This window comes from Danio rerio, chromosome 25 (genome assembly GCF_049306965.1).
Source record: "Danio rerio strain Tuebingen ecotype United States chromosome 25, GRCz12tu, whole genome shotgun sequence".
Classification (NCBI taxonomy): Eukaryota; Metazoa; Chordata; class Actinopteri; order Cypriniformes; family Danionidae; genus Danio; species Danio rerio.
The window spans coordinates 19,706,892-19,726,523 of record NC_133200.1 but is presented as its reverse complement, the minus strand read 5'-3'; the positions used below and the strand labels follow the sequence as shown (position 1 = coordinate 19,726,523).

The following is a 19,632-nucleotide window of genomic DNA, read 5'->3' as shown; positions in this document are numbered from 1 at the left end:
AAATTTCTGAAAATAACATTCATACATCAAATAAAACAATACAAATGCCAGTGGGTTTAACAAATAAAGAGATTGAAGAACGTGAAAAATCTTTAGCGTAATTTGGGTAAAAATCATTTAATGTAAAAAAAAAAAAAATTGGAATTCAAAAATCAATTTCGAATTGTAATATTTCAGAATACATTTAATCGAATTAAATAAACATGATCATATGTTTTTTGCATAACATGCAGATGTGTTATCATTGCTTGTTTTTTTATTTGGTTTAGTTTATTATGTTTCAGTTTATTGTCATATGTGTCATTTTCATTCACTGGTATTTCAAGACACTATACTATATTTCACCATAGGTTTTTTAAATTTCTTGTTGGACAGAGTCAATATTTGGTCCCGCAAGTTCCTGTCCAGGTATTAACTCCGAGACTCGAGTCTGAGGGTTTCAGGTTTACAGCAGCTTTTTTCAGCTGTGGCTTTTATCCACCGCTCTTCAAATGTGCTGGCATTCAAATGAGCCAAACAGAATACACAGAATAGTTTGTACACAAAATATATTTAAACAACGCAGTTTAAACAGTCATAATTTCTGGTTTGTGTTTCGAAAAAAGATTTAGAAATAAAACAACGGAAAAAGAGCCTGGGAACTCAAATGACTGTTGTCTTGCCTTCAGCTGATACAAGCTCAGTATCTTCACATGCTACATCAGAGCTAACGCTAACTTATGCTTCACACAACTGAACGCGTACACATTGTGTCTGGATCAAGAAAGACAGATTAAAAAAAGAACAAAAGAAAATTATACTAAAAGTGTAATGTAAAAACTATTGACTATAAAACAATATTTTCCTCATGTCAAAATATGCACATGTACAATGCATATCATCGTCGTTTACTTTAATATGTGTTGTTTATTTAATCTGAATGTTGAGTGTATGAATTATTACTTCAAATATACACACAGGGGTATTTAATTATTCATTTTTGGATAAAAAAAAATTATGAGATTTTTTTTTTTTATGAGAAATGACACATATAAGAAAACGGGCCTAGTAACTCCAATAAGCCTAGCTTGGATTTATTAGAAATGGTCTCGATGTTGATATACTTTTTGTGGCACTGTGAGCTCTCTCTCTCTCTCAAAAAGTTCATATTAGAGGTTTTTTCAGTATGTTTTCATGAGGGATATTGGTAAGTTGGTCAAAGATATAATGTACAAGAACCAAACCATGCACTTTATGAATAGAAAATAAATATTCATTATCATGTGCCTTTTCCGAACCATCAGGGATTTAGAGCATCTTAGACAGATGATGAATTAAAGGTTGTTAGAGAAACAAGGCAAAGAGAACAACAAATAAAACTGGGTTTGGTCAATGTATTCATATACTTTAACAACATCTCTGAACAAAAAAAATTAAAAGTTAGACTTTATAAGACAAATGAATATAAAAAGTCTGAGAACAGCATTGTGTTGTGTCAATGAATCATGAACCATACATTCGTATCGCATGAATCTTGTTTTCCATAGTGTCAAAATTGTGATTTTTAAAAATGTTTTTTCCTTTTGCAAAAGAACTTGCTGTGCTGCTATTTGTGTGTAAACTGTGTAACACTAAATAAGGTAAAATACATAAAACACTAAATAATTAATAATTAATTAAACATTAAAGTATTATGAAGAACACTAAAAACCATCAACATATTTGTTTGTTATTCTGTGAAAGGCAATGGTTACAGGTTTTCAGTCTTCTTCAAAAAATCTACTTTAGTGTTCAACAGCATAAACAAAAATGTTCATGATCGGATGAGCTATTCTTTTAATAACAACTAGACATGCTGTAACCACACGATTTCCACCTCAGTAAAGTGTATTTGCATAGCAGGACATGCAAATAAAAGGTAGGCACTATAACAAACTGTCTTTTCCATCCCTGTCACTTATGCTTTAATATAACTGTTGAACCTGGTCTAACATTATAGAAAGAGAGCAAGGAATAAAATATGATAATAAGAAATGAAGGATGAATCTGCAAATGATATTCTGAAGGACAAAACAAGCACAGTCCTGCATCTTAGCAATGAGAAACATGTGGGTGTTTATATCTGTGACGTTACTCGCATGCTTCAAAGGTAGGATGTTATTTTATCATTTTGTACAGCTGTGCTTGTTGCTTTGTTATCTATTGTGAGTGCAAAGTACTAAATAATTAAAGTTACAACATCTAAATTACACAGACAAAAATAAAAACTAAACAGTTAAACTATTGAATAAGTATTATTACTAATGTATTTGATAATATACATACAGTACATTTGTACAAACATTTGTTACTAAGAACCTAAATGTGTGCAGTACTGGTTCAACGTTTTTATAAGGTCACTGAAAAGTGAACCTATATTAAAGATGCATTTTAAAGATTTCAAAAAGCAATAATGAGGAAACATAAAAGTATGCTTATAGAATATTAAAAGACATACTGTGCATTCATACATATTGATGTTGGTTAAAAAAAAGAAAGGTCTAGTGAATGGTTGTTGTTTGTTGTAGTCAGATAATTCTACTATAGAAAGAAACAGGCAATTAAAGTTCTATATATATATTTTTTAATACATAAATGATGACATGAATATTTTAACTAAACATTTATGAACTAATGATAACTATTATAAATAGTAATAAAGAACTAATGATAAGTTAAGACATGCACTAAGCATGAACCAACCTTAACTACAACATGTAGAAACATTATTCATGTGAGAATAATGGCTTCCTTTATTACTTGTTAGCGCATGTTTGTTAATTAATTTGTTAATTAACACTTTAGTTTAAGCTAAATGTAACCAAAATGAACTCTTGACCTGTTCATGTAGATTTATGTCATCACTTAAAGGGTATCATTACCTCATTTTTAACTACTCATGAAGTCCTTTGATTAAACTGTTCATTGTGATGTAGACAGAAGACTTTTCTATTGTATTTCAATGTAACAGTAGATGAACATTAATTTACATATGAAGAGTTCAGATGCAAAAACTTCTAAATGCCATCTGAACATTTCCTCTAAAATGAGCATTTTTATCAGGATCCTGTGTGTAAGTTCAGTAATATCACATTTATGGTAAAGAGTGTTTTTGCATCTGAACTCTTCATATTTACATATTAGCACATCATTCTTCACCGACTGTCATTGTTAAGTGTTACCAAAAAATTTAGACAGACTTTTTTTCTGGTCACTATAGATTTTCTCTTTAAAGTCACACACCTTAACTTTATCTTAGTTTATTAGTTTGACATTATATGATTGTTAACTAATAAAGATGTTTGTTAATCTATCACCCTGTTTTTATTGCAGATTCTCTCCCTCAGTTGAATGGTAAGAGCACCTTTCCCTAAGAATAATTAAAGGATAATATTTATCGTAGCACACATTTGAAGTGTCCAGCCCTTTTCCAAAAGAGGGTGGAGCCTTTACAGTCTGTGTTTCATGTGCTATCTAGACAAAACATCTGATTTTGTCAGGTTTATTGCACTGTTTATGTATAAACGATGATGTTCATAGTGCCAGTTATGTGTAATTCATCAACAGAATAATATGTGCATTCTGTACAGGCACCGCTTAATTATTGTAACTGTTCTACTTAGTCTGTCCAGTGTTTTTTCACAGTCAGAGTGGAATGATTCTCTTGTTGGCAAAAGCATTTAAACAGCCACAAAGACCAACAACTTGGTTTCATTGTTAAATGTTACAGGGTGTGTTAATGAAGCACACTATAGCACACTATTTAATCTTTCCCATATAACACACTCAAAAAACAGTTGTTGAATGAACTTAAATGAAGGAATACTTTATCTTAAAATGTAATTGTGATACTTCAACCAATTTGAATCAAGTTATTTCAGCCTATTTGAACCATGTTAACTTATTAAAATGTTTCTAAAATTTTTGTTAAACTAATTTAAGGCAATTAGAAATGTTAAATCGTTTTCATTTAAATCACCTTTAATCATCAATTTAACTTTCCTAGAACAAATTTTTAAACTCAATAGCTTAATGACAGAGAATGATCTCAGAACTGGCATTAGCACACTAAGTGATGAAGCAAACATTGTTTATGAAGCTGCAAACACCTAAAGCATGAGCGAATAAAGGAAAGCATAAGAAATAAACACAACATAGACTCATTCTGAAAACGTAGCCCCATATACGTTTCTGGAGATTGTAAATTATGTAGCAAGAAGTACAGTATGTATGTCTGCATTTCATCTTTCAAACGAATGCTAAGGGGCAGTATGATGCAGATCCTTTTCTCGCTAACCTACTGAACACTTACCTACATGTGGATGGCTTTCCCATTGTTACCAGTTTGTCCGTTTGCTCGAAACGTACGTCGGCGACATTGAGATGCAGAGCAGAGTTGACCACAACAATAGGGTTCAAGTCCAGTAAAGAGCAGCTCCTGGAAGCAGGTAAAACAAAAACAAAAGTTAAAAAAACTAATTAAACAAGTAATAACAGGGTGAGAAAGTGGTAAAATCTGGCAACATGAGAAAATTAGAAGGCTTTTCTTTTTCTGGATTGCTTTTCAAAACACTGTGGTTGGGTTTAGAGAAGGGGGGAGAGGGGATGTCAATAGGTGTTTTTCCAAAATACTATTGGTTGGGTTTAGGGAAGGAGAAGGATGGGGGGATTGGTCGGTTGGTCAGTCAGTCAGTGAGTTAGTCAACATTGGCATCTGGTGGATTTACATGAGAACAGCAGGCGTGAATGGCACTCACGAAAGAAGTTTGAGATCTCAAAAAGTGTACACAGCGGCTTCTGGCTGATTCACAAAAACAAAAACTGCAAAAAAAAAAACATAGCTTTTGCTTTTTTCAGAAATGTATATAGGGGTACGTATTCAGAATGAGCCTGGGTTTAATAAACTCTTACAAGTTCATTTCCTAACTCAAAACTTCCAAGATTAATTTTATTGTCAATATCTCCACCTCATAATGCAGTCCACCGCAAAGCATGATGGGAACTACTACTCCACTAACCTGGTAGCTGCGTCAGCACAATTCATTTATGTTGTCTTAACATAAAACTACTCAGTTAACTTATTTTTTATCAAATGAAAGTGGATTGAACATCAAATAATTAAATTGTCTAATAAATACAATAACTGTATTGTTTCAGCTCATTTTAAACTAGTAGTTTGAACTACAGAAACAATCATTCGCCTTCGGATGGGGAACTCCAATGCTATGTGGAACCTTCCACAATATGGGGTTTTCGTCAGAAACCAATCATCTGAAAGAGTATAAAATCGGGCCAATGAAATGCCAAATGAATTGGCAGCGTCAGCATGCATAGCTGGCATCAATGACAATTAGTTAAGTATATAAGACGCGGCTAGTGCAATGCTCGACATCCTTTTCGCTTTCAGAGCCTTTCACTAGCTTCTGAGAGAGTCTTTGAGGGTTCTCCAACCTGTGTCTACAGAGAGAGATCGAGAAGCAGCTTCTCCCGGTCCAGAGTGCGTATATGCAGTGGCAGATGGTTGAGCTGGGTTTTTCTCCCTTGCCTGGCATTCTTTGGGTCCGGTCCTCCAAGAGCGGTTTGTATATAGGGAAAATGTTTTCCTAAAAGAGCAACACGGTTTTGCAGCGCATCTTTTTCAAGACGTCGCTCCGACCGTGCGTTTCTGGATGCGGTGGTTTTCTATCCCCGGATGATGGGCATGAGCACTACGTTTCATGTCTCCAGCATGTTAATTCTGTGCTTGCGGGCAGTGCATGCCATCTCTTTGATGTCATGTCTGCTGCGCAGTTAAGATCGCGACCCACCCCAGTTGTCCCCTGCACTCGGGCAGATATAAGGATTCAGTGGGAGTAAATCCGCCGCCTTCGGGCTGCAGACCTCTCGCTGTTCCAAGCGCTCCATTCAAGCTTCAGGTGAGAATAGCGCTCCCTCTTCGGATGGTCGCTCTCTCACTTGACACTGAGGATCAGATGTCCATCGCTGCATCGGAGGATGGGCTGTCATTGTCTGATGAGGATGCGAACCCGCTCACTCCCTCCCTCTGTGGTGGAGAGCACGGCGTTGGCATCTTAAAAGCAGGCATGATGGCCGTGCTTTCCCGGGTTGCTTCGGCCGTGGGCCTGGTGATGGTTTATCCCCCAGCCTCGCGACCGGACCGACTAGATGGGTGTGATGTGGAGGATTCAAAGCCTACCGTCCCCTTCTTCCCAGACGTGCACAGAAAGCTCACGCAGTTTTGAGGGCACTTTTTTCTGCCCGATCTGCGTGCGCTTCCATCCTCACCATCCTTGGAGGGTGGGCTGTCAATGTCTGATGAGGATTACAACCCGCTCCTCCCTCCGGGTTGATGAGCGCGATGTAGAATCTAGAAGCAGACTTTGTGGCCGTGCTTTCCCAGGCTGCTTCTGCCGACTAGAGGGGTGTAAAGACCTTTCTTCATGGATTCACACAGTAGGCTTACGCAGTGTGCTGCGTGCACCTCCACCCTCACCTTGCATGCTCTGGCCACCTACCAGCACTACCAAGCGCAGGTGCTGGCCCAGCTGCGGCAAGGATGGTTCCGACCCAGAACTGGGCATGAGCTCCGCACCCTGGGAAGGACGATGACCACTTTAGTGGCCAGGAATGCCCCCTCAGGCTAAATCTGGTGATGTGTGTGATGTTGACAAAGTTCGCTTTCTTAACTCACCCATATCCCAGGCTGGCCTATTCGGCGACACTGTCAGTGAACTCCCCCAGGCGTTCACGCCGGTGATGAAGCAGTCGGAGGCGATGTGTTATAATCTATCGGCGGGATCATAAGACCGCTCCCTTCCACCGAGCCATCCACATCCACTGCTTTTCGCAGAGGGCGCTCGTCTGTAGCTTTTTGCTCCGCCGCCCCGCCTGTGTCTCTGTCCAAGCAGCTGTGCCGAGCATCTCGCAGGCAATCAGCGCCCCCCGCCCCAGGGTGCTGCTAAGTCCGGTAAACGGATTGTGAAGCATCCCTGAAAAAAAAAAAAACGCTATCATTTTTTTTCTTTTTCCTCGGATGTGACTGAACACTGCCAGTTTGGGACGCTATGCTTTCCAGCTCGCAGGATCAGTGCATTTCAACAACGGCTCACAGAGTGCGAGAGAACAGTCTCCTTTCTCTTCCTCTCGCAGCCCCTCCTCCAGAGTTTGGGTGCGAGACCAGAGCGCGTCTCTCGCCTCTCGCTCTCCCGTGGGAACCCATCGCTCCCCGGGCGAGCCCACCTACTCCATGCTGCCTCACTGCTGGCATGTCAGCGATCGTGCAGGCGGGTTCACTTGCAGGGCTCTGCCTGCCTGGTTGGCGCGGGCTAGCCCGTCGCAATGGCTCATCCGTACAATCAGACTCGGCTATGCGATACAGTTCGTGAAACAGCTTTCCAAGTTCACGGGCATGTATTTCACCAAGCTCAGTCCTGCGTCCACCCCTGTCTTGATGGACACGTATATGCATTTCTCCATACTTCCTCGCGGGCGTCTGCATGCTCAGTTCTCTCGACATTTGGCTGATTTTAGCCCACTCTCGGGGACAATTGACTATGCACAGAGACAAGGTCCTCCGGCACCTCCACCTGTTGGGGTTTCAGATCAACCAAGAAAAGAGCTGGCCCGCCCCCGTGCAGAGCCCCTCCTTTCTCGGGTTGGAGCTGGTCTCGAAGGCATGCCTCTCACGAGAGCGCACCGAGCCAGTGCTGGACTATCTGAGAAAGTTTGACAGAAAAATGTGGTCCCCCTGAAATCTTTTCAGAGGCTCCTGGGGCATATGGCATCCGTGGCCGCGACCTCCCCGCTCGGATTGCTCCATATAAGACCACCATGGCATTGGCTTCACGATCGGGTCCCTAGACGCGCATGGCCGGTGGGCACATACCGAGTGACTCCACTCTGCTGTGTCGCCTCGCCCTCACCCACTGGAGAGACCCCTCTTTCCTACGGGCCAGAGTGCCCCTGGGCTAGGCATCCAGGCATGTTGTCGTTTTGACAGATGCTTCCAGTACGGGTTGGAGGGCCGTGTGTTGCGGGCATGCTGCTGCGGACCTGCGGAAGGGAACCCAGCTGCATTGGCATATCAGCTGCCTAGAGCTGTTGACAGTGTTTTTCACTCTGGACCGCTTTTTACCGGCGCTGAGGGGGCAACACGTGCTGGTCAGGACGGACAGCACGGTGGCGGGAGGGTATATCAACCGTATGGGGGATGTGCGCTCCCGGTGCATGTCTCAGCTCGCTCGCCGTCTGCTCCTCCGGAGTCACACGTGGCCGAAGTCGATGCGTGCTGTTCAAATGCCGGGCGAGCCCAACCGTGCAGCCAACTGGCTCTCATGGCAGCTCCTTGCCCCAGGAGAATGCCGACTCCACCCCGAGTCTGTTCAGCTGTCATGGGCACTGCCACACAGCTGGCCTCGGGGCACGCGCAAACTTGCGTTTTCCCCAGTGAGCCTGCTCGCGCAGTTACTGTGCAAACCCAGGGAGGACGAGGAGCAGGTCTTGTTAGTTGCGCCTCTCTGGCCCAACCGGACTTTTGAACTCTCCCTCCTCGCAACGCCCCCCCCCTGGAGGGTCCCTTTGAGAGAGCACCTACTTTATCAGGGACAGGGCACCATCAGACACCCTCGCCCAGATCTGTGGAACCTCCACGTGTTGTCCATAGACGCGAGGAAGACTTAGGTAACCTACCGATGGCGGTGGTTAATACTGTCACTCAGGCTAGAGCACCCTCTACGAGGCATTCCTATGCCCTGAAGTGGAGTCTATACACTGAGTGGTGCACTTCTCGCCGAGAAGACCCCCGATCTTGCCAGATCAATGTTGTGCTTTCTTTCCTTCAGGACAGGCTAGAGCAAAGCCTGTCGCCCTCCACACTGAAGGTCTATGTGGCTGCTATTTCCGCTCATCATGACGCGTAGATGGCGGCACCGTGGGGAGGCATAACCTCATTATCCGGTTCCTCAGAGGTGCGAGGCATATGGTTCCACCCCGCCCCCCTCTCATGCCCTCTTGGGACCTCGCGGTAGTGCTACGAGCCTACGTGAGGAGCCCTTTGAGCCACTCAATTCAGTATCCTTGAGTTTTCTGTCCTTGAAGACAGCTTTGCTGGTCGCATTGGCATTGGTTAAGAGGGTCGGGGACCTGGAGGCAATTTTGGTCAGTGACTCGTGCCTAGAATTCGGGCTATGTGCCCAAGGTTCCTACCACGCCGTTCAAGGATCAGGTAGTGAGCCTGCAAGCGCTGCCTGCGGAGGAGGCAGACTCAGCCCTTTCATTACAGTGCTTAGATCCTCTGACCAGCTCTTTGTCTGTTACGGTGGTCAGCAGAAGGGAAGTGCCGTATCTAAATGGAGGTTGGCCCACTGGAGAGGGGATGCCATCTCCCTCGCTCTTCTGAGCCAGGGTGAGCCGTGTCCCACAGGGGTGAGAGCACACTCAACACGGAAAATCGCATCCTCTTGGGCGATAGCATGCGGCGCCTCTCTGACAGACATTGCAGAGCTGCGGCTGGGCAACACCTAATACATTTGCTAGGTTTTAAAATCTGCGAATGGAGCCGGTTTCCTCAAGGGTATTAGGTAACCCTTGGTAATTGAGGAAACAAATCGGTTGAAGTGTTCTCCCTAACACGGAGGTACGTGCACTTTTTCAGCTTTGTTAGTTCAGTTCCCCCGTTCGGTGAACCCTACAAAGTTCCTCCGAGGCCCCCAGCATCTGACTCAGCGGAGGAGTCAGAGGTTGGCTCGTTACGTTGTTGGCATGCTTGCGTTGTTGGCAAATACCCATTGTTCTGGGTATAGGTGCCTGCTATGCGTGATCCCCTGCGGGCGATCCCATAAGCTCACTCAACCACGGTTTAGTCCCCCCTTGTGTTAGGGCGCTAACCATCCTCTTATGTACCCCTCCCCCATTTCCGTGGTTGGGCCTCAGGCTGTTACCAGGTCTCCCCTCCTTGGGTAGCAGGTGAACTCCGCAGCGTCCTCCCTATCGGGACTAAACGCTTTCCCAATGTACTGTCATATTAAAACCCTTTACTGGGTTACTTTCGACTCTCCGAAAAATATAGCTAAACCTGAACAGGTAAGTAAGGTGAGTAAGGGCCAGGGGACACGTTGGAAAACTGCATCTCGCAGCGTTGTAGGTGTGCTCGCTCTACTGCATGGCGCACCCTTTGCCAGGGACGCGGTAAGGTGCTTTCGTTGTGGCATTTTCCATAGATTTCCCCATATTGTGGAAGGTTCCACATAGCATAGGAGTTCCCCATCCGAAGGGGAATGCTACGGGTATTAAAGTAACCCTCGTTGCCTGAGGGGGGGAATGGAAAGGCTATGTACCTTCGCCACAACGATTGTCCCTTAGCTGTTGAGCGTGAAAGTCTCCTCAGCTCAAAAGGATGTCGAGCATTGCACTAGTCGCGTCTTATATACTTGACTGATTGTCATTGACGCCAGCTGTGCATGCTGACGCTGCCAATTCATTTGGCATTTCATTGGCCTGATTTTATACTCTTTCAGATGATTGGTTTCTGACGAAACCCCATATTGTGGAAGGTTCCACATAGCATTTCCGTTCCCCCCCCTCGGGGAACGAGGGTTACTTTAGTAACCGTAGCGTTTGTTTGAATCCATTATAAATTTGATTTGAAGGTTGTAAAAAAAAAGATAAGAACAATGTCCTAATTCAAACACAAACCCATTGCATTGTGCGTAGTTTTAAAGAAGCAAAAGCTCCTGCTCTTCCTATTGTTTTCCCTAGTGTACTTTCCCATGTAATTTGGATGAGCTTATTTTGCAATTGATAGTTTGATGAAAAAGAAGAAGCCAGTACTGTACATACAGAGTCTCAAAGAAATCATTTAAGTAGTCGAAAGCTGAGAAAATTATAATTTAAAACACCAATTGAAAACATAAATGTCTCTCTTTCAGTTTGTGGACGTCGGCATTTAAACGCTCGTATTGTGGGCGGGGAGGATGCACCTAAGGAGGCGTGGCCATGGACAGTTAGTCTTCACAGCCCCAGATATAATGGTCATTTTTGCGGCGGTTCCCTGATCAGCAGTGAATGGGTGCTTTCGGCTGCTCACTGTTTCTCCAGGTCAGAACTGCATAAACACACATTCCTCACTAAACATTAGCCACTTGTAATTCATTGTGTTCTTCATGGTCCGTATTCAGTGTCATCACGTCGAGTGTGCTTGTGTACTTGGGAAGAAGGACACAACAGGGAGTTCATGACCATGAAGTCAACAGAACAATAAGTGAGCTCTTCATTCACCCTTCCTACAGCAGCGATTACTACAACAATGATATTGCTCTCCTGCATCTGTCCGCTTCAGTCAGCTTTAACAAATATATTAGACCTGTGTGTTTAGCAGCAGAAAACAGCAGCTTTCCTTCAGGCACCAGCAGCTGGATCACAGGCTGGGGACAAACAGCAGCTGGAGGTAGAGTATCACACCAAATAACCTAGTTACATTTTAAGATAAAGCGCCCTCTAGTAGATGTAAAAATAATGACAGATATGTATAATCAGCATAAGCATTCAAAATGCAGGTACTGTCCATTTAAAGTCAACATGAAATGGAAGTTAAAGTACACTTGAAATTGAAACTAACCATATGGATTTTAGGGCTGCAACAAACGATTATTTAAATAATCGATTAATCTGGCGGTTATTTTTTCGATTAATCAATTATTTGGATAAAAAAGCAAAACAAGAAAAGCATTAGTTTCCAACCCTTTATTCAAAAAAGCTCATCTCTGAACTGTTATAATAATAATAATAATAATATAAAAAACTAACTAGTTTTGTCCTGTTTTTTAATCCAAATATCTAAATGTTTTTAAATAAAGATACATACTAGACACATGAAATAGCATAAGAAATCTCTTAATCTCAAAATTAAGTGATTGTTTGCTTAAAACAAGCTAAATTATTTGCCAATGGGGTAAAAAATCTTAATAAGATACAATTTCAAACAGAAGTTTCAGCATCACTTCATTTTCTCATGCCATTTTTTTTGTCTGGTCTTGATGTAAGATTTTTTTAGATATTTGAACTGGAAACGAGACAAAATAACTAAGCAAGAAACGTTTTCTGCAGTGCAGCTATACATGACAACAGATGAAAAATTAAGGATCCAAAAAAGGCGAGTGAATAAAAATGTGTCTTTAGTCTCTTTAGAGTAACTCTACCACCGATGCTTTACTGCTGTTATTAACCTTTTCACTGCCGAGTTTAAAAGATTCTATCTGGCCCCAGGAGTCAGTTTTTTTTCAGAACATTCAACCTTAATGTTTCTGTGGCGATGCATCATGTTTGTCACGTGACACACCGCACACAACAGCGCTGTATGACAGATGTATCCCTTTTATTTTATTTTTTCTGTTTTAATTCAACATATTCACGTTTGCTCATCATGTCATCAACTACCTTATATTCCAGTTCACATAAATGTGTAAGTGATCGTCATTTATAACGTGAGATGGATGTTTCCATGTTTATTTGCCGCTGCTGCCTCATTCATAAAGAGCGAGAACACGCAGGATTCAGCAGGTACATTCATAAGTTACTCCCAAAATACATGCAAGTAAATGGCTGGTAAAATCAGAGAAGCGTAGATTCAACTTTATATTTACTTTTACTATGTGTAATGTGTATCTGATATGAATAAAACACACCGGCAAATTATATTTGAATGTTAAGACTTTCTTGTGTGTTTTACAAACTCTAAATGTATTGTTTTACTACTACTTGTGTGTAGTTACATATCTAAAACATAAATGAAGTATTAGGCGGTTAAAACGCTGCATAATTGTGATAATATGTCACGTCTTTCAGCGGAGTTAAGTTGGTTTTGTTTTCGAAAACAAAAAACAAAAAAAAGAAGCACTTTTCCGACGGTCCCTTACTGAGAGCTGTGCTCAGCACGAGCGCTCTCTGCCTCAGCGCATATTGCAACTACTTAAACGGAACAGTGCTCATAATATCGAGTGAAAAAAAGAAAAAGACAGCTGTGAAACATAACCAGCTTTGTCTTTTTGTAGGAAACACACTTTAGATCTTTTTAGGGTAAGAGGTTTTTGAGTTATTGCCATCTATCACTGAATGTGTGTCAGGAATATTGAAAACAAAACCAACTTACCCCGCTCATTTCTGGCGCCCCCTGGATGTACAGCGCCCTTAGCATTTACCTATACTGCCTATGCCACGGGCCGGCCCTGTGTGAAACATAACCTGCTTTGTCTTTTTGTAGGAAACACAGTTTAGATCTTTTTAGGGTTAGAGGTTTTTTTGAGTTAATGCCGTTGATCACTGAATGTGTCAGGAATACCGAAAACAAAACCAACTTAACCCCGCTGTCTTTCTCTGGCTCAGCGTCAGACACAAACACAAAGAACTTTACGGTTCTCACTTTAAAATGGAACAAAAGTAGGATTCTGTAGTGATTCTTCCGCATCATCCCTGTCTTTGAAGCGCTGAACTCGTGCGAGAGACAGAAAGGAGCCGTGTTCTCTCCGCTCCGCTAAAATGTTCTTTTTTTAATCAAACGTCTCCGTGTCGCGCGACACAACGAATTGATTATGAAATTCGTTGCCAACGCTTTTAGTAATCGATTTTTATCTATTTAATTGATTCGTTGTTGCAGCCCTAATTGATTTTGTTAGCTTACATTAGTTGTGTTGAACAATTCTTCCGTGCATGTCATAAAAAAAGCTTGCCCTTGTAATCTAATTCTAACTCTTCTTATTTGAAGAGTCAGGCAGGTTCACATAGGAACAGATGGTAGCATGTCAATACCCAAAGAGTAATTGGAAAACAGGTGAAAAGTCACGGCAGGTGGCAACACAAAAAAGGAAAAGCCTATTACAGTGGAAACAAGACTCAGCTAGGATGTGTGTCAGTGGAGTGTTTATAGGGCAAGTAATCAGTCATGACAAGCTTAGACTGTGTGTAATCAAGAGGTGACCTGGAACTGGTGTGTGACTGCAGGGCATGATGGGATATATAGTATTAACTCTCCCAAAATAATTATCATGATATTTCTGAATGAAATGCCTACTTTATACATGATATTAGCTTGCAGTAGAAAAAAGCCATGCCCACTGTTTTCTAATTTTAATAATGTTTTAGGAACTGTATCAAAAAAAAAAAAAAAGACTTTTTGTTCATGCAGACTTTAAGATTGTACTTTTCCCCTGATCATGTCATACACCCGATTTTTTGAAATGGGAAGAAATTTAGGGTGATGCATAATTTTATCTTCTGGTAACCGAATGGATTGTGGTAAGATGGATGTTGTTAGCTAAATGGAGGCATATATTGAATGCCAGTTTGCACTTTGGTGAATTACTGTCCACCAGAATCACTGTCAGCAACTTCTGTTGCAGAATGATTTCAGATGCGAGATGATGAAGAGAACAAGGAGCTACATTTTACAGACGGAATCATATCGACTGATAGCCCCACCCTAAAAGCATTCCATGTGACCAGAACCTAAAGAAAGTCATTTTGAGAGGGGAGGGAGCTACATGGTATTTGATTTAAGATTATGAGGGTAAATTACTTTTTACAATATAATGAAGATACATCATTTATATAAATCACTACTAGGTTGGGTACCGAGACCCGATGCCATTGTGGCACCAGTACCTTTGGAACTGGTATGCACCAGACCGAATCAGCATATGAATTTCGCTGGCTAATTCCAGTGCCACTGGTTCTGCGACAAGGACATAAAGCGGGTCGCACACCAGAAGCACTGCTCGGTGACGCACAGCGCCATGCATTTTAGAATTCATCAGTCAGTGCCTTTCTGCGGCACCCAGCCACGACTCATGACTGTTCATATTTCTGCCGAGCCACAAAGTGCCAAGTCAATAGTTTCATTTTAAATAATATGCAAATGTGCACGTCTGGTGTGTGACGCCCTTAAGAATCAAACTCTTCTAAGCATCAAGGGGTGCATCAAAGGCACACATAAGTACGCGTTGTGTCACACCATTTCTAAATATTTAATTTAAAACAGCTTTGAGGGATACGTATGTAAGCAATGTCAGACATTTGTTCTTGTTGCTTATAGAAGGCAAAACGCACAGTATGGCGCATGCGGTGAGCGACTCACTTCATCAACACGCTCATCTAATTTGCTTAAACTGAGCATTCTAAACTATGGCTATATTTTACAAGCAAGGATTCTGACACACCAACATGTAGCAGATGCTTTACAAAAGTTGCGTGTAATGGGGAAACACGTCAAACTTATGAAATGTGAGGGCTCATGGAATCAACTTAAAGGTGAGGAATGGATTGTCTTTGACTTTTTAAAATTGTGACATTATCTGGCACTTTCAGTGAGTATGTTTACATGGTCACAATACTCTGATTTTAATATGAAGACACTACTCTGATTAAGTGTCTACCACGAAAACAGTGATTTTTGATTATCTTAAAGGACCACAGACACAAACTGTGGAGGAAACATTAGGCTGGTGACACAATGATGTTACTGATCTATGTGCTATAACATGTAACTGGGAATCATGAATGTAACATTCAAAAAGCAACTCATGTAAACACCAGTCTCATATTATTGTCTTATTTAGATTAAGGCAAATCATTAAATCACTGATGTCCATGTTAAAGATAGTCACAAGCCCCAAACCAATAAAAAAGCTGTTCCCTGATTTTGATGACAGCCTTTCCACAGGTTAATAGGCTAATGTAATGTTAATAGCATAATATTAATGCAATTCAAATAAATAAAATATGAATTAATGTTTACTTTAAACTTATTATAAATATATATTTATATTGTTCAATTATAATGATATATATATTTTTTTATTTTATCTCGACTTTAATTAGTGTGGATTATATAGACCCTTCCTCGCTGTTTTTCTTATTACAGATTCACAGAACTAATACATATTTACATATTTGTACATAATTCACAGTCCATTTAAAGCATGAGTAATGCCTGTTTTATCTGTGATCGAGCCCATATTTGTTGTGCTGCCACTAGACAATGCCCTACTAATCAAGCTACACAATTCACAAATTTTAGCACTGATAAAAGCACACAATGCATTATGTATTACATTCAGCAATGTTTCAGTGAAATCTCTTAAGGATCATTTTCAGGAAAGAAACAAATGACCTATCCACCTTATAGTAAGTCAAGAAGAACTTCCAGACTCTACATTCACTTCCACTGATTTTTGTTTTGTCATAAAAACACTGGTTTGTAGCACAAGTTATTGCCATTTATCCTAGTCATTTACCTAGAGGCAAATGAATTAAATGTCCTAGGACACAGAAAAGAGTTTGAGGACATTTTGTTACACACTCACTACAGACTGATGGCCATTTTTGTGTTTCCAGTGAATTTGTCTCATCCCAGGACTCTGCAGCAGACTGTGGTTCCAGTGGTAATTAATTCAGATTGTAATAATCTGCTTGGTGCCACCATTACAGACAACATGATGTGCGCTGGTTTATTGCAGGGTGGAAAAGACACCTGCCAGGTACAACAGTCAATCAGATTGATACAACTTGTGCGCACATCAGGAATATGCGTCGTTAAATCAATATAACAAATTCCAATAAAACAAGAAAAATTTGTGAACTGCAATTCAATGCTTTGTGTCACATGGCAACATTTAATTTTTAATCCTCTCAAAAATGAATTTGCCAATCTGAATGTGCGTTAGTTCAAAGGTTACTCCAGGGATGTAATTTTAAATCTTAAATTGTAACCTAATTGCAAGAATATTTTGTAAATGCATTATTTAAATTTTATAAAATCATAAAGGCATATTTAAAATAACTTTAAAAATTCATTTAATACTGTAAACATGCAGGGAATCATCAATGTAAAAGCAAAGACCTCCCCTCTTAACCTTTTTTGAAAATCACACAGTATTTGAGTGTAATTAAAACTGTATTTTACTGTAGGACAGTTATGCAGTATGTTAGTGTATTTTAAAGTTGCATTGTGAAGTATATTTTAGATTTTGTTCAAGATATAAACTTCTGGTCAAAATTTTGGAGTCAGTAGGATTTTTAAATGTTTTAAAATAAGCTTCTCTTGCTCACCAAGGCTGCATTTATTTCATAAAAATACAGTACAAATTGTAAAATTGTGAAATGTTTTACACTATAAAATAACTGTTTAAAAGTAGTTTGTCATTTAATTGAATCATTTATTCCAGTTTGGGAAGGTTAAATTGTCCGCAGTGTATGTGTGTGAATGAGTGTGTTTGCAGCTGGAAAACATGCAAAATATGTGCTGGATAAGTTGGCGGTTCATTGCACTGTGATGACCCTGGATTACTTAAGGGACTAATTCGAAAAGAAAAAGAATGAATGAATTAATTTATTCCAGTGATTTTAAAGATGAATTTTTAGCTTCATTACCCCAGTCTACAGTCATTTGATCTTTCAGAAATCACTCTAATATTAATTATCATTGTTATTAATATTGTTATTGTTAATGGTAATAGTAATAGTAAATTACATTTAATAAATAATAAGAATTAAAAAACGAACACACCTTAAACTTGACCGATAGTGTACATACAACTGTGTAAATACACATACAGCAAGATAAATGGTGCTGTAAATTTAAAAATAGTATTTTTGCTGTAATTGATTTACAGTACTGGTAAGTTACTGGTGAACTATTGCCAGCAAGTTACAGTAGATTCTACAGAAAACTGTTAACAGTGTACTCAGGCAAGCAAACATTATATAACTTGATAAGCATATGTTTTCTGTAAGCATCAGTAAACAGTGGCATAAATAAGATGTACTGTATTGTAGCCTACTTATCTAATTAAATTTGATTTTGGGGGTTAATTATCCATTTAAAATGTGCATGAATTTTGACTTGATTGTACTTATTGTTATTTTGTTTTTTCCTTTAACTTCCTCCTTTTAGATCATTATATATTCATATTTAAAGTTTTGATGTTGATTATTGCACTAAAAGAAAAACAGTGACTCTCACTCTCTCTTTAGGGGGACTCTGGTGGTCCGATGGTCAGTCGGCAGTGTTCAGTGTGGGTTCAGTCTGGAATCATCAGTAAAGGTCATGACTGTGGTCAGCCCTATGAGCCTGGAGTTTACACACGCGTATCACAGTATCAGAACTGGATCATGCGCTCCATCAACCAGAACCTTCCAGGATTTATCACCTTCAACCCTCTGAACTCATGCTTCTCTGTCAGCCAAAGTACACATCTATAAACATAACATGTTGATGCCCATCCTCCCAAAAAGCACACTTGCTGGACAAATGCATGTTTACATACATAATTTGTGTAGCCCTATTTATTTTTTATTAAGGTTGAGATGTGGTAACATAAAATCACACAAACCTGCACTACTTTCACATAGTGTTGTTTTATAAGTTATGCAAAGCAGTATTCAGTGTGGGTTCAGCCTTGTCAGCTATTGTAAAATATGTAAAAACCCCAATATTCCTGATGTCTTCGTCCGCTTCTCAGAGATTAAACAATGGATTACAGCCACTGTTGGTGTAAACCTGCCTGGTTTTGTCCACTTTGACCAAAGATGTTCTCTTCGCAGTAAGATTCCACGCCTCTCTTGCCTAAACATACAGTATACAGCAACACACGCCTCTTTGACTAATGTGTGTCTCTGCGTTTTGTGTAGATATTCTCAATAAAAAAGAGGTAAAGTTGGTTTTATATTCAGACATTCTCCTTAATAATATAATTTCAGAAAAGTATTCTTTGTAAATTCTAAATAAGGAAATGATATAAGCATTAAATGACTATCAAAGTACAACATTGTTTACAGTGAATTAGATCGTGTTAATGTTGTTTTGAAGTCATACTTGCATAATTCTGATCGGATATTCAAAGTAACATGGTAAACAACAGAGACTGCTACTCAATTTTACCTTACTTAGTCTCTCTGTCTGTCTTATTTGCTTAACTTGTTTTTGTTTATCTTTAGGTTAATGTGCTGAATCTGATGATCCTCATCGAGGCTTCACCTGCACACACACCTGCCTGTCACATGATGATGTCTCTTCCTGTCTGGGAAACTTTACTTCTGGCCAATGTTGATCTGAAACCAATTTTAACACTCAGCCTGCAAGACTAAATAGTTCTATACGAGCATAACATGTGACAAATTTTTTGGCATTTGACCATCACAGCTATTGCATTGCTTCAAATATGTGCAATACTGTAAAATAAACACACACACACACACACACACACACAATTTAGCCTACCCAATTCAACTTCACAGTATGTCTGGACCGTGGGGGAAACCGGAGCACCCAGAGGAAACCCACAAGAGCGCAGGGAGAACATGCAAACTCCACACAGAAATGTCAACTGAGACAAAGTTCGAACTAGCGACCCAGCCAGCTTCTGGCTGTGAGGCAACAGCACTACCTACTGCGCTGCCCCCCCAAAAGATCAATCAACTTTATTTATATAACATCTGATTGCAACCAGAAGGCTGACCAAAGTGCTTTACAGTGTTAAAACAAAATGACACATTAAAACACATAAGGTGGTAAGAGCACAATCTAAACAAGAGTGTCAATAAAACATCATTTTGCACTTCTGTCAA

At 40.3% G+C, this 19,632-nt stretch overlaps 2 protein-coding genes across 6 annotated transcripts in view; one reads left to right on the top strand and one right to left on the bottom strand.

The window, feature by feature from the left end:
* Nucleotides 1-19,632, bottom strand: part of fam185a (family with sequence similarity 185 member A) — a 60,284-nt gene that overhangs the window by 29,763 nt on the left and 10,889 nt on the right. For all 4 annotated transcript variants that reach the window (XR_012400364.1, XR_012400362.1, XR_012400361.1 and 1 more), the window contains exon 9: nt 4,331-4,456. The gene's annotated coding sequence lies outside the window, so the exon portion shown is untranslated. The remainder of the gene's footprint in view (nt 1-4,330; nt 4,457-19,632) is intronic.
* On the top strand, nt 1,021-18,730 carry LOC141380946 (prostasin-like). 2 transcript variants are annotated; one of them, XM_073943015.1, is made up of 7 exons: nt 1,939-2,128; nt 3,352-3,372; nt 10,944-11,112; nt 11,193-11,275; nt 11,390-11,461; nt 16,402-16,544; nt 18,040-18,552. In XM_073943015.1, exons 1-7 carry the CDS (start codon nt 2,077-2,079, stop codon nt 18,265-18,267), a joined length of 768 nt encoding a protein of 255 aa, XP_073799116.1. In that variant the 5' UTR covers nt 1,939-2,076; the 3' UTR covers nt 18,268-18,552. The 2 variants fall into 2 exon arrangements, with proteins under 2 accessions (XP_073799115.1, XP_073799116.1); XM_073943014.1 differs by having other exon boundaries at nt 1,021-2,128; nt 11,193-11,461; nt 18,040-18,730.